This window comes from Phalacrocorax aristotelis, chromosome 4 (assembly GCF_949628215.1).
Source record: "Phalacrocorax aristotelis chromosome 4, bGulAri2.1, whole genome shotgun sequence".
Taxonomy (NCBI): Eukaryota; Metazoa; Chordata; class Aves; order Suliformes; family Phalacrocoracidae; genus Phalacrocorax; species Phalacrocorax aristotelis.
In genome coordinates, this window is record NC_134279.1 from 70,402,044 (window position 1) to 70,416,242 (window position 14,199).

At 44.1% G+C, this 14,199-nt stretch overlaps 2 protein-coding genes across 4 annotated transcripts in view; one reads left to right on the top strand and one right to left on the bottom strand.

The window, feature by feature from the left end:
- EVC2 (EvC ciliary complex subunit 2) overlaps positions 1-7,414 on the bottom strand; it is an 81,121-nt gene extending 73,707 nt beyond the window's left edge. The window contains 3 exon segments of the mRNA XM_075091885.1: positions 4,141-4,195; positions 6,907-7,125; positions 7,128-7,414. Of these exon segments, the coding sequence (XP_074947986.1) occupies positions 4,141-4,195; positions 6,907-7,125; positions 7,128-7,184 (331 nt within the window). The 5' untranslated portion in view covers positions 7,185-7,414.
- EVC (EvC ciliary complex subunit 1) overlaps positions 6,665-14,199 on the top strand; it is a 56,351-nt gene continuing 48,816 nt past the window's right edge. For 2 of the 3 annotated variants that reach the window (XM_075091888.1, XM_075091889.1), the window contains exons 1-3: positions 6,665-7,455; positions 10,955-11,065; positions 13,832-13,915. In XM_075091888.1, the coding sequence (XP_074947989.1) occupies positions 7,285-7,455; positions 10,955-11,065; positions 13,832-13,915 (366 nt within the window). In that variant the 5' untranslated portion in view covers positions 6,665-7,284. The remainder of the gene's footprint in view (positions 7,456-10,954; positions 11,066-13,831; positions 13,916-14,199) is intronic. The other variant, XM_075091887.1, reaches the window with a different exon arrangement.

The window sequence follows — 14,199 nt, forward strand, 5'->3', positions numbered from 1 at the left end:
ACATTTTACTATTCACATTACTATAGCATTCACTCAGCCCCACATACGGTCCACAACGATATGAAATGACAAATGCACAGTTGTTCAGAACAGTCTCTGCTATTTAGTACTGTTAGATTTTCTTTCCTCTTCTCCTCAGATAGTCACTTGCCACTCCTCCGCTTTGTCCACTACCACTATGGGTGGTGATCTTTCACTCTTTTTGACCTCCAGCATCCACACAGAAGGCACATGCAAGACACAAGGCACTTAGGAAGGAAAGCTCCCCACTCCCAGCACTCACTTGCTTCTCAGGGTGTGCAAATAGAGAGAGGATCTGACCTGGTATAAAATGCACCTACCACGTGGAGACTGTGGCAAGAGTAGCTCTGTGTTCATACGAGCTAGAGGTGGAAGGATAGGTATCTAAGAAAAGAAACAGTCCTATGTGGTCAGCATACTGTCCTTTGCTGAGAAATTAGTTTTGTGTAATGACAGGGACCTTCAGTACTGAAGCACAAGCCTTTACCACTGGACTAAATGGGCTGAGTCCTGAACATGTTAGTGGCACAAATGGACCGCCATTAGAAGGGTAGGTACAACACTACAGCACCTTTCTTGTTCTTGATAGAAGTTAAGATGAAGGTTATTCTTGGCCATAGCAATTAAATAGGAAGATACAAAATTAAAATAGTCTCACAACAGGTTTGCAGCTAAGTCTCCATTATATCCTTAAGGCTCCCTGTCATGGTTTAGCCCCATTCAGCAACTGAGCACCACACAGCCACTTGCTCACTCCCCCCACCCCAGTGGGATGCAGGAGAGAATCAGAAGAGCAAAAGCAAGAAAACTCATGGGTTGAGATATGAACAGTTTAATAATTAAAATAAAATAGTAATAGTAATAATGGTAATGATAATAAAGATTATAATAATAAAATAAAAAGGGAAATAATGAGAGAGAGAAATGAAGCCTGGAAAAAAAGGGGGAAAAAAAACCCACAAGTGATGCAACTGCTTACCACCCGCCAACCAATGCTGCTGGACCCTGAGCAGCAATCGCTGCATCCCCCGGCCAGCTCCCCCCAGGTAACACACTGTGCATGACGTTACATGATATGGAATATCCCTTTGGCCAGTTTGAATCCGCTCCCTTGGCTGTGCCCCCTCCCCTCCCAGCTTCTTGTGCACCCAGCAGAGTACGGGAGGCTGCAAAAGTCCTTGACTAGTACAAGCACTACCCAGCAACAACCAAAACATCGTTGTGTTATCAACATTATTTTCATACTAAGTCCAAAACGAAGCACTATGCCAGCTGCAGTGAAGAAAATTAACTCTATCCCAGCTAAAACCATGACACTCCCATACCTTTACAACACATCCTAACCTGCCAAATTACAGCAGGAAAGTGAAGACTGAAGAGTTTGTGAAATGTAAAGTTCAGAATTAAAAATTACCCAACACTGAGAGGAAAAAAAGCAATTTAACTACGTCAGTCATTCTAGTTCTTAGCTATGGAGGGCTGCATACTTCAAGTGCCACATCTGCTGTCTGATTTGCTTTCCCCCAGAATTTATCAGCAAAGCTTTGAGTAATCTTGCTTTATTTCAGTGGGAAAGAAAAGGGTTAAATATACTTGCTTACTATATTTTTGTTGTTGTTCTGAATTATCCCCTCTCCTGAAAACCATCCAGGATACAAGATCCAATTTGAAGTCCTTTCAATTACACACAACAATGAACAGGCAAAGGTAGTAATTTACTGTACTTCAGTTTTGAATGTTGCCATTAGCTTTTATTGTTACAAAGTCAAAGAAACTATGTGCATCAACAAGACAAAACAAATCTACTTTACAGGCCTGTTTTGAGTAAGTCAGAGCAGACTTAAACATAACTCTCAAAAATCCATTGTGTTCCCCAATCACAGGGCTATTCTGGGATTGTTTTTTCTCATCTTACCCAGAAACAACTCGAAAAAGTTTCCAACAGAAACCCTGAGATCAGTGTGCTGCCACAAACTGTTTCCCTTCAGCACATTGCCATTTTCAATGACAATGGTTTTATGCAAAAGTTCCCACCTTGCTGCTTTCATTGAGAACTTCTTCAAAAAGAAAAAGAGTCTAGTACCTTCATTAAGCAAACCACTAAAAACTTAGCTTTAAACATGTTAAAAAATCATGTTTATTAGAATGGGAAAATTCTCAAGTTATAAAATCAAGCACACAACTAAGTGCTTGTAGCAGCCCCTCATTTAACATGTATATTTACCTACTAACAAAATGGCAGAGTTTCATAGAATCATTTAGGTTGGAAAAGACTCAAGATCATCGAGTCCAACCATTAACCTAGCATTACCAAGTCCACCACTAGACCCTGTCCCTAAGCACCACATCTACATGTCTTTTAAATACCTCCGGGGATGGTGACTCCACCACTTCCCTGGGCAGCCTGTTCCAGTACTTGGCAACCCTTTTCAGTGAAGAAATTTTTCCTAATATCCAATCCATCCTCCCCTGATGCAGCTTGAAGCCATTTCCTCTCATCTTATTGCTAGTTACTTGGGAGAAGAGACCAACACCCAGCCCATTACAGCCTCCTTTCAGGCAGCTGTAGAGAGCGATAAGGTCTCCCCTCAGGCTCCTCTTCTCCAGGCTAAACAACCCCAGTTCCCTCAACCTCTCCTCATCAGACCTGCTCTCCAGACCCTTCACCAGCTTCGTTGCCCTTCTCTGGACATGCTCCAGCAGCTCAATGTCCTTCTTGTGCTGAGGGGCCCAAAACTGCACATAATATTCAAGGTGCGGCCTCACCAGTACCGAGTACAGAGGGGCAATCACCTCCCTGCTCCTGCTGGCCACACTATTTTCAAACACTAGCAAAAAGATAGTGTGTGTTAAAATCCTCCAATCGCCCCACTTTTTCTTTAGCACCAGAATGTTCTTCTGATCTACAAAACCGCATGCATTTCCTCTCTCAGTGGATGGTACATTAATAGTTTGCAACCCATCAGAAAGCAAGATGTGAGCAGCAAAAATGACATTGAATAAGTACAGGAAAAAACCAAGGAAGCTCAGCAAATCTGGATTATTTGCTTTCGTATATAAATTAATAAACTCATTTGTGAATTAGCCATGGCACAGGGCAAAGAAATTGGATGACTGCTTCAGAGCATGTAATTTCTTGGCAAATGAATGTCATGAAAGCAACTCTTGGGGAACTGCAGCCATGGGGGTGGGGGTGGGGGGTGTGTGTCTATTTCAGACATTGCATTGCCTCTATTAATGCGCTGCATGAGGATGTTGTAACCTTCCAGGGAACTCATCTCCACTACACTTGGGTGAGGCGGCACACTATTTATTTTACACATATAAAGAAATAAAGACCAGAAACTCAGAGAATATAAGTGATTTGTCCAAATGTACACAGATCCTTTGGCAGTCAGCCCTCAGCTGCAGCTCCTACAAGCTGTAAGGGACTTCTCTAAGCATCAGAGTATGCTATTTCCATTAGATTAGGCAACTACCATTGGAGATGCTCACTGTATCTGGGATCAGTGACAAGTATACTTGATACCCACTGTAAAGAGTATTAGCATCCCAGCAACACTTCCAGACTCCCTACATCTATGAGTCTTTAACAACTTGGTCCAGGACAAAGTATATTAGTTATTGTAATTGCAGAGGTCTCTGAAAATAACTTCAAGAGTAGGTATTGCAACAATGTTAGTAAATGCACAGAGGTTAAATTAGCTTCTGAAAAGGTACAAGGTCTTGATCAGCTTTAAGTAATTTGGGTTTTCCACAACACTGGGAACGCTGGGCATCAGAGGGTGCTCCCCTACATCATTATGTTTAATGAGGAAAAAGTGCTCCTCCTGAAAACGATTCAGAGCAGGGTACGAACTAAGGTCTTTTTACAGGGGCTCCATTATAGATGAGCTGTTTAGGGAGCCTAGAGCACCCTCATTCCAAACTTCTGAGTTTTAAAGGAAAGCGACTTCTACAACATGAGCAAACACTCCCCTGTGGCCCAGGATCAAGAGTCCCACTGACAACAGTGGGCCACCAGGGCACAGCTCCAGTCCCCTGCCCACCTTCACACTCATGTCCTGGGAGTGCCGGGACTCCCACAGCACTGAAAAGAGAGAGAAAACAGTTACATACCTGTCATTCCCAGACATCCCATCTTTTTTTGAAGCCACAGATTATCTTTAATAACCTAAAGTTAACACAGAAGAGAGCAATTATGAAAAAGAACTGTCTTCATAAATGTCTAATATTGAACTCTTTGCTAAATTTATGCTTCACAATTAGGCAGAACCCTGTTCCACAAAGCCTAGAGTTTCCCAAAACTAACCACCAGAAGAGACACAACATGGCTGTAGAGGTCTCCCACAGCTTGTCAAGCAGTATGAGGCTCTACCATCTCCCAGTATGGCTATGCACACCTGGGGTTCAAACTGTACTTACACTTCATATTATGAGGCTGAGCCTCTGCACAATAGTGGAGCAGAAGGGCTTGCCATTAGTTTGTTCCTATAAAATAATATTTCTTTGCCATTTTCAAAGGGAGATTTGAGGACACAGGAAAATCTGATCACTAGGAGTCGGCAGGAACGTGGCCATATTGGATGATCAAGTCTATTTACATTATGCTCATTTTTCCTTTGGAGCATTACATGGAGCCTTTCAAAGGGACCACAGGCTAAAAACTGCAGCTTATGAGGCAACCTGTGACTGCCTCCCACCTTGCCGAGACCACAGAGATTGCTACAGAAATCACAGCTCTAAAACATCAGCAAAAGAGAACCATTTTAAGGATTGCTAATGCTCAGCGTTTTAATCAAGATGTGGTAGTCATGCAAGAAAGTTTTCACTTAGTAAAAATGCTTCCTTGCAAGAGATAATACAGAGTTAGGAATGCTGGCTGATTAACAGCGATCTTCTAAGTATGCTGAGTGAGGTGACCCACACTTGCTGCTTCTGTTTGCTCTCAAGCACAACATGTGAGTAATGTTATGTCAACACCACTGTTACAGTACAGCAAGTTAGGGGCAATTTTCTTTTTTGCTTGCTTGGGGAAGCCATCACTCTGATTACTGCTGGAGCTGTAACTTTCGTTAACCTTGTATGAAAATAGTTCTCACTTCAGACAGGGCACTTTCCCTCAAACTACAGAAAAAGCAAGACATCTCAAATTTGGATGCACCAGGAGCCCTGGGTTTTAAGTGGACACTGCTCTGGAAAACAAGGACATATGGGATTGGAGGCAGCTCTTGCAGAGGAGAAATAAAGGACAGAGAAACGAACACAAGTGGCAACATGCATGCAGTTCTGGGAGACCCCAGGCACTGAACTCTTCACTGGGGGCTGTTTGCAACTACACCATTGTACAGCTCTCCCTGCAGTGCAGAATTCTTGTACGCAAACTAAGTTATGCCAAAATTCTCTAATGCCATTATTGATTTCTTCTCATTGGTTAAACAATCTAGATGACCCTGAATTTTGAGCAGCCAAGTATCTCAAGAACACAGAAAAGTAAGAACAGGAAACTCCAGCAGCAAACTTAAACAAAAAATTGGCTGGTGGAAAGACATATATGTGTGCATTTCCACATATGCCTAATAAAGGGAATGCATGTTTCTAGAGCTCTATCTGCATTAAGGAAATGTGTACCAGTACACTAAATGGATGTAATGGCACCAGTGTAAAACACTGATGAAAACATAAAACACCAATATAATGGACTATTATGCTAAATGTTGAAATAAGTCCTGTTTATAAATATCAATCCCAAATATTACTCTAACACATATCAGCATATATATGAATGTAAATGTTAAATGTCAACAGTTCCTTTGTAAATGAACCTGTAACGAAAGTAGACTGTGGTATAAGCATGCATAAAGGTATGCAGAAAATGTGGCTTGCTAGCTAAGAAACTTTATTACCTATTTCCTAGAAAATCAGAATAAAAATGGCCCCCGATTTCCACAGACTCCAGGCATTCATTCATCTGTGTTTTTACAACAGCTCATGCACGAAAACCTATGGTGTTCGTACGCTCACGTGCATCAACTACAAACGACATTACAGAGCTCGTTTTTCCTTCTGCCTTATCTGACATGCCCCTCTCCGTAGTCTGCACTGAAAAATATAGTCTAGATATTGCGCACCATCCTTGCACGTCCATAATACCAGAGGGCGTCACGAGGGGCTCCGCATCGGCAACAGCGCCTGTTCTATGGGCCAGCACTCACATCACCCTTCAAAAGTAATTAATTTAATGCGGTAATATTGCCAGCAGACATCTTCCCAAGTTTTATACTAATTTATTTTTCTGGTGGAAAAATAAGGTGTTTGGTTTTTTTTTTCTCGTTTTCCTGCAATGCTATTTGCCGCTGATTAGGCTCTTTTTGTAACCGTAACGCGAACTATCGCCCGTGACTCCCTCCGTTCCCCACCGCACGGGCTCGGCTGTTCTCCGCGTGGCCCAAGGAAAACCCAGTTGACACATTTTGAGGCAGCTTCATAGATACATGACCAGATAAGGAGAAAGAATGAAAAACAGAAGCCGTACCCTAAACCGCTAGTGGCACACCTAAGAGTGAGCTGACACCGGTGGGCACGGGTGCTGTGACTAGATAAAAAACCCACCAAACTCCCCTGCCGAGGAAACACAGCGGAGCGGGGCCGCTGCCGGCGTGCGGCCCCACCACGCCGACCCCTGACAGCTTTTCGGGCCGTCGCCCCCAGCCCAAGCGCCCGGGCAGCGGCCGCTGCTCCGCCGGGCACCGCTCCGGCAGCAAGCCCCGCCGCGGGGGCTCGCTGCGCCCTCACGCAGGGCCGCTCCTCCGCCCGCCATCGGCCGCCCCGGGCCCGCGGGTCGCGGCCGACCCGCCACCCGCCACCGCGGGCACGCCGCCTTACCCCAGCCGCCGTTCTGCCGCAGGCCTCCCCGGGCGGGCCCGGCGCTCCGGCCCCCTCCGCGGGACTCGCCGGGGGGCGGCCCCAGGCCCGGGCGCGCCAGGTGGCGGCTCCGAGGGGCCGGGCGGGCGCGGGGGGCCCGCCGGGGACCAGCGCCAGCAGCACGGCGGCCAGCAGCCACTGCATGGCGGCGGGCGGCCCCTCCGCGGGCGCGCAGGGCACCGCGGTGACTTCCGAGGCGCTGCCCCCGAGCCAGGCCGGGCCTCAGCCGCCGCATCCATCCGCCATCGGTCTCCTCCCACCGCGGCGAGGGCGGGGGACGGGCGGCGGAGAGGCCCCGAGCAGCGGGACCTCCCCTCTCTGCGGGCCGGGCTGGGCCCGATGGCGGCGGCTGGGGGCTGCCTGCGGGCGGTGGGGCTGCAGTTCTGGGCTCGCTCACTGCAGGCGCTGCCCGCCCTGCTGGCTCCCGCTGTCCTGCTGGGGCTGCTGCTGGGTGCCGGCGCCGCCGCCCTGCTCTGCCGCTGCGCGCTTGGGCCGCGCCGGCGGAGAGAGGTACGCGGGGCCGGCGGGCGGGGGTCGGGCAGGCGGCCGGCCGGCCTTCCCCGCTGCCTCCCGCCGCGGGGAGGCTCGGGCCTGCGCGGGGCGCGCAGCTCCGAGGAGTCGGGGCTGGTTTGTGAGGGGCGCCTGAGCTGGACCGGGGGCCCCGGGGCGAGCTCTGCGGTCACGACTCGCTGCAGGCTCGGGGTGAGCTCGGTGGTGGGCGGGGAGCCCCCTAATTCCTGACGCGCCTCTGTTGGGAAGGATTTTACTGTGCTCTTAATTTAAAAATTCACTGAAACAAAAGGGCTGACTCAAAAAAGAGGCCGGTTTAAGTACTTACGTGTTCTGAATGTTGCCCTACTGGCCTGTATCTTTAAAGGCGACCCACTAGTTGCCTCTCGTAGCCATCACCTCTTGTAGGAAGCTGTGTTCCTTTTGGGGGGTAGTGGAAGATGTACCCGGCTTGCAGAAACTTAGTGAGATAATTGCAAAAACCCACTAATTTCCATCTTAAACCAGTATGAACAATCCGATTTCCAAAGCATTTTACGAACTTTTCCAAAGTTCACTTTACAAACAGAGTATTCGTACTAACCCACAGCAATAACTTTGTGCTGAGGGTACACATGTATTCTGCCTCCTTTATTTCTCGGGTATGTACATCTGACTGTTTGCAAAACTAACTGGGCTTTCTAAACCATGCGATTTTGTTAGTAATGTACCTGCCTTGCCATTTGAAGGACTGTGGTGGATGGTTCGCACCTCTTTATTACATCGAGTGTTTGGACTCAAGGATTGCAGAGGTAGCAGACAACCCGCAAAACCTCTAGCGGGCAGATATATTTTCTGAGAATTGTTCTTCTGCTTCCTTCTCCCGTCGCATTTAGTCCCAAGTCGTGCTGGATGTAGCAATGGTTGGCGCTGGCGCAGCTGGTCAGTTTGGAGCCCTGTGGAGCGTTCTGCCAGCCTGCAGTAGGGGGTCTGGTTTAGCTTCAGTTTTAACCACACCTTTTTTCAGCTATAACAGCTCTGCTGCATGTGCATCTCTGCTAGTGTTGATCATCATTAAACATGACATAAGAGAAAAATCCTCTTGCTGCCAACTGCTTTTAAGTAGGAGGTTTGAAACTCTGTGTGAAGCCATGCTTTAGCCTAGTAATAGAGGCACTTCAAATGGTGGATCAATGCGTCCCGTGTGAGCGCAAGCCTCTCTGATTCAATTGCTCATTTTCCTTGCCTTAATAGGTGGTATCTTTATTGTACTGCTACTACCAGCTCAAATATAGCCATGTACAATTTTATCCTTCATGTAATTTATGTCAGTAGGGAATAGAAGCTGTCAGTTCTCTCTGGCCCAGATCTTCAGATGCGTTTAGATGTTTAAATGCCATTAAAATCAATGCTGCTGCTGTAAAAGAGTTGTTTATTTTGAAAGAAGAATAAACTGCCTGCTGGCGCGTACAGAGCACATCGCAGGGTGGGCAGGTTGTATCCTATGGGTCTGATTTCCCAAATTGAACAGGGCTACCTTAGGCTGTCCACGCCTGTTCCTTCTTCATACTCTCTGCCCCACCGATGCTATGAAGTAAGCCTGTTGCATGTATAGCAGGTACTGAACTGCACGTTTTACAGCCCTCTGCATCCAAAGTAAAAGCAGGGACAGTTTGCCAAAGTATGCCATGCAGCTTCCCAGGCAGCTGAGTTATCCGTGCCATGGGAGCAGGGCAAGTACCTAGACTCCGAAGTAGCCATAGGCAGCGTGGTAAGCTACCGGCATTTGTCATTCGGCCCCAATTAATCACTATTTCATAGATCTCAGCCTGAATCTGTGGGACTTCAGTGCATGCAGTTAAGTGCCTTATTGGTCTGATGATCTGCGCACAGGATGCACTGAGAGAGTTTTAAGAAGAGACCTTTACCATGGTAACTTCAGACCACATAGTGTACTGTAATAGATTTCTATCAATAATATTCTCCTGTTAGGATACAGTGTTGCCTGGAGGCTCTTGTGACCCTTTGGGTTGGGGCTTGTCTAATTACAGTATTCTGGTAGATTAGCTGATGAAGTGTTACAGTAATTACAGTTAGACTTAGTTTTTTTCAACTTAATGCTCTAAAAGGCAGCTCGGTAGCACTTCAGTTGCGAAAACAACAGGGCAAAAACAAATGAAGAAGAAGGTGGTGGGATTAGAAAGGTTAGGAAAGAAATTAATCCTGGAAAAATTCAAATACTTTTAAAATTATAGTGCTCGAGATGTAAAGGAGTGAAAATGAATATTGGATGAATATGAACAGTCAGAGAAATAAGATGAGAAAGGCAAATTCTTCTTTTGGAGTGGCTATGGTGTGCGGTACAGCAGTGAACCCAACATGGCTACTTCCACAAGTCCTGATCACTCAACCTAAATTTTGTGAACTTCTGGTTTGGGACAAGTAAGTGACAAGATTGCTGGGGCAGTCTTGTAGCTGTTCTTTTGTCGTTAGTAGATTTTTAAGAACCAGCATGTGCAGTTCACCAAATCTTGGAGACTACACTTAGAATATGGTCTGTATTATTGAGCATCTAAGTTCCAGAGAGGTGATAGAAGCAAGTCGTGAGGAGTGAAATGTATTCAGAGGCTGGGCAGTTCTCTATATCCTGAGAGAATGGGCTACTTTATATACCATGCGTCCAAATAATTCAAGGAGAATCTTTCCGTAAGACAGTTACGTGCATAGTGGCTGCAGCCATATCATTAGACTACATCAGAAAGCAGCTAATGGAATGAAAACTTGAAAAACAATTTTAGAAGTAGTCGAGGAAGGGAGGCTGCCATCTTTTCCGTCACTAAAAAATTCCTTGCAATGCTGTGTTTGGATGCATTGACCAGCATTATTATTATTTTTTGGTCTATCTAGTGCACAGGGAAGAGCATGTGCAGCAGGAGGTTTTGTTCCTGCACAGTCTGTGTGTGTTTGTTAGGGAAGTCAAGGCCAGTGATATGGGCTGCTTTCGGGAAGGAAGATGCTGAACATTTTCTGATGGTTATTTCTTCCTGACAGGAACTTTCCCACATGTAAAACTTAATTTAGGAAGTTCTTCTTATAGCAGGGGAGCAAAAATAGTGGGCGTTCTTTTCACTGCAGGCAACTATGGACAGTTTTAGTTAATTTGCTTTAACTGAGAGGTTTGAACTCAGACCATGAGGTCGACTCCGTAGTCTGTAGTAAGAGATTTTGAGAGCAGATGGTTTGATTTGACATGTTTACAGCCTCTTAACAACTTTTCAGATTAAAATTCTACTCTGGACAGACAAATCAAAATCATAAAGTTCATTAATTTTAATTATTCCTTCCTTATATGTAAAACTAGTGCTTATTTTTAGATTGTATTTTTCCAAAATTTTCAACTAATGCTGAAATAATTTTCAGGATGGAGACATGAATGTATCCAGGCTGCTGTCAAAGATGTTTCCAGTGAATCTGCATGATCTCAGTGTCATAATTTATCTGTTTTCTCTCGGAATTTCAGAAGGATGATTCCGAGAGACTTCTGGAAAGCTTCAACTCTGATGAAAAAGAGCACACACTCATGAAAAGTAAAGCAGAACCCTATACATCAAAAGAGGAAATGGTGCTGGAGGTAAAGCTCTGCTTTTGTTGGTGGATGTCCATTTTGCTGGAAGTAGCGATGAGCACATTCAGGGCATAGTCCAAACTGTCTTAATTTTATTGGGTTTGGAATTGAGCCCTTAAAAAGTATTCAGAAAAAGCATAAGAAGGAGAGTGGGAGTTGATGGCTGCCTATGAATGCAACAATTTCAGGCACTCATTCCTTTTATGAATTCCATTTCTCTCAGGGGACTCTTTTTTGGATATTTTAATCAAGATCCTGAGTTCTTTTTGGACAGGGACTTCTTTGGTTTTGTCTCTAAATTGTCCTTAATTTCAAGAGCCTAATGGGAAAAGTTACCAGTATTGACATAAAAAAAAGTAATTAACTACTGAAATCAGTGCTGATAGTTGACAGTGGATTATTTTCTGGAGAAGGAGATTTATTAGAGAAATTTTAACAGTAACAAAGTTCCCTCATCAGGTCCAATCTGGAACAAATACTTTTTTTCTAGAGCCTCCTTAGAGGCTCCAGCTCTCAGTTGGACTGAGTTGATCAATGGAGTCAGAAAGACTAAATGAAGTACAACGAGTACGTTTTTGCAAACAGCAGCATCTTCAGTGGCTTCCTCACACAGGAAGTTCTCCCATCAGGTACCAGCTGTGAAGGTACAGTGCAGAGGTCAAGCGACCACAAGTACTGAAACACCAGTGTGGTGAGCTGGAATTCAAGGAGAGCTAGAGAAACAATTTGGAAAGAAAAGTAGGAGAAGGTGTAAACTTAACCTAACCGTAATTAAAAATTCAAATACCTTTTTTTTTTATTGATAATCACAAAATAACTTGGGAACCAGTCCTGCTGTCTAGTTGTTAGATCACAGCCTGTCACCTAAAGCTGGCTTGACTGTTCTTGGTGAAGCTAAAGGTTGTCAGTTAAACTGCACATTTGAAAAAATGTGCAGTTCAGCTACCTCGTTCAGTCTGTTGAACATAAATTAAATACATGCAGAAAGTGTTGTTTAAAGCTAGGCAGTCTGGTGCTTAGCTTGTAAGGAGAAGTGGTTTCAAGACAAGGAGAAAGACAGACGTTATTGTAAACATTTTACTATTGGCTTAAATCCTGACAGATAATTAATCATCTTTTCAGTTTTGTGATCAGGAATGGTTACAAGCTGTGGTTGGTCATTTTGCTCAAGTTGAAGTACAGCATAACAAGTGAGCATGGATTAGGTTCTCCTTTGGAGTGTAAATCCTGTGGGAGAACTTATGTAATGATATAACTTTATTCAAATTACCAGTCCTTTTGAAATGGGATCACAGTCTTTTAAAGGTGAACATTCACAACTATATCCATTTCCCAAACATGTTAGCTCATTTATAACACATTAAGAAGTAACCTTGTTATTTGAAGGGACTTCCTTCCACCTATTTGTCTAACTACTGAAGTTATGGGGGTTTTTTTCTATTCATTTGTTCCAATTCCCAGAGGCTTTTGCAGTTGCTAGCATCAAATTGACAGTTCATGGAGAAACGTAGATGGAAAGTGCTTTTAGTTAGGTTAGAGCACTTCAGAAAAACAGGTATTTTCATTCTGAGACCTTCCACGTTGCAATAATACCATAATTACCATATTAATAATAACTGTGTATTACTCATGCCTGCTGAGAAGCAGGATGTGTTAGTTCTAGCACACTGCGATATGGCTTTATGGCTTTGGACTGGAGCTGCTCTGCCTCCAGCCATTGCAGAGCAATGATCTGTCAGCTTTTATCCCTGAATATGTACAACAGCAGTGGGACTGCTCAGTGTGAGCAAGTGTTTTACGTGCTGACCGCGTGCTTTTGACTTTATCAGTAAATCCAAAAATGACTTCTGGAAATATATGAAATGGAGATGAAAAGGTGCAATGATAAAAGAGTCTAATGAATGACGTAGTTTGCTGTTCTCTTCCCGTCTCTATTTTTAGACTCTGTTAGTGCTTTGATATTTCCTAGAAAAAAATCTATATAAAGAAAATTGTGTTTTGACAGATCAGATTCTTTCATTTCATATGACAAAGCCAAAAATGTTAGAACAGGAAAGCTGCTGAAGCATGGATTTAAACATTCTATCTGTTACTTTCAGCCAACCTTTTATTAAGCCACACATAACCTCACAAAACAAAGCTGATTATCCCATTGTTCCAGTGCATAAAGCAATGGCTAGGAAAGAGGAGGAGCAGAAAGTCAGATTATGTGATATAGCAGATTGTATGAAAAGAATGCATTATCTATAAAAAGTTCTGTGGAAAAACATTGGTATTTTCTCTAGATTATAGGTAAGGGTTGTACTATAAAAGTTCTTCCTGGAAAAAAACAATGACTAGTTTTGTTTAATCTATTGTTTCTTTATTGAAAGTGAGAATGTGTAGCCATGATGATATCTATGGAGCTTATCCTTTAGTAGTTTCTATTATTAAGATAATTTCAGTCTCTGATATGAAATCTTTAGTTGCTACTAAAGGAGGGGGGGAACACGAAATGAAAATAACTTGTGGATAGCAGCTATTACCTATTTTCCCATGCAGGAGTAAAAACATTTTTGAGCAGTGGTAATGACAGAGTTCTCTCTTCTGTGTTTCATACTCTGAATGAGTCTGATGAGACGACTTCTTGTGCCAAAGCAGAAACAGTCAATGAATAGTTAGTTATTGATAGGAGTTTCTAAGTTGTGTGACCAAAAGGGGCATGCAATGCTTACAGTGAACAACTGTCAGGTCTAGCGTTGTTCCCAAATGGTGTTCTGTTTTTCCGTACAGGAAAGTGAGTCTCCTCTGAACAGTAACATCACGGCATTTGCATTGAAGGCAAAAGTGATCTATCCCATCAATCAGAAATTTAGGGTAAGGTTTTAGAGTCTACTTGTAAAAATTAATGACAATCATTCTGTGTCAAATTACAGAGTCAAGTACTGGAAGAAAACTTATTGCCAATCTGCTTAATAGGGATCTGTCTGTGTTTATAGTCCACTGACTCAGGGCTTATTCTGTAAGGCATCAACTGCTTTCAGCTCCCCCTGAAACCTGCAGTGCTTTCTTTACATGGTGTCTGGGCAATTTTCACTGTAGTCAAGAGACCTTTTCTTCCCACTAATGTTAGTGGAAGTTGGGTCTGTCCAAGGAGACAT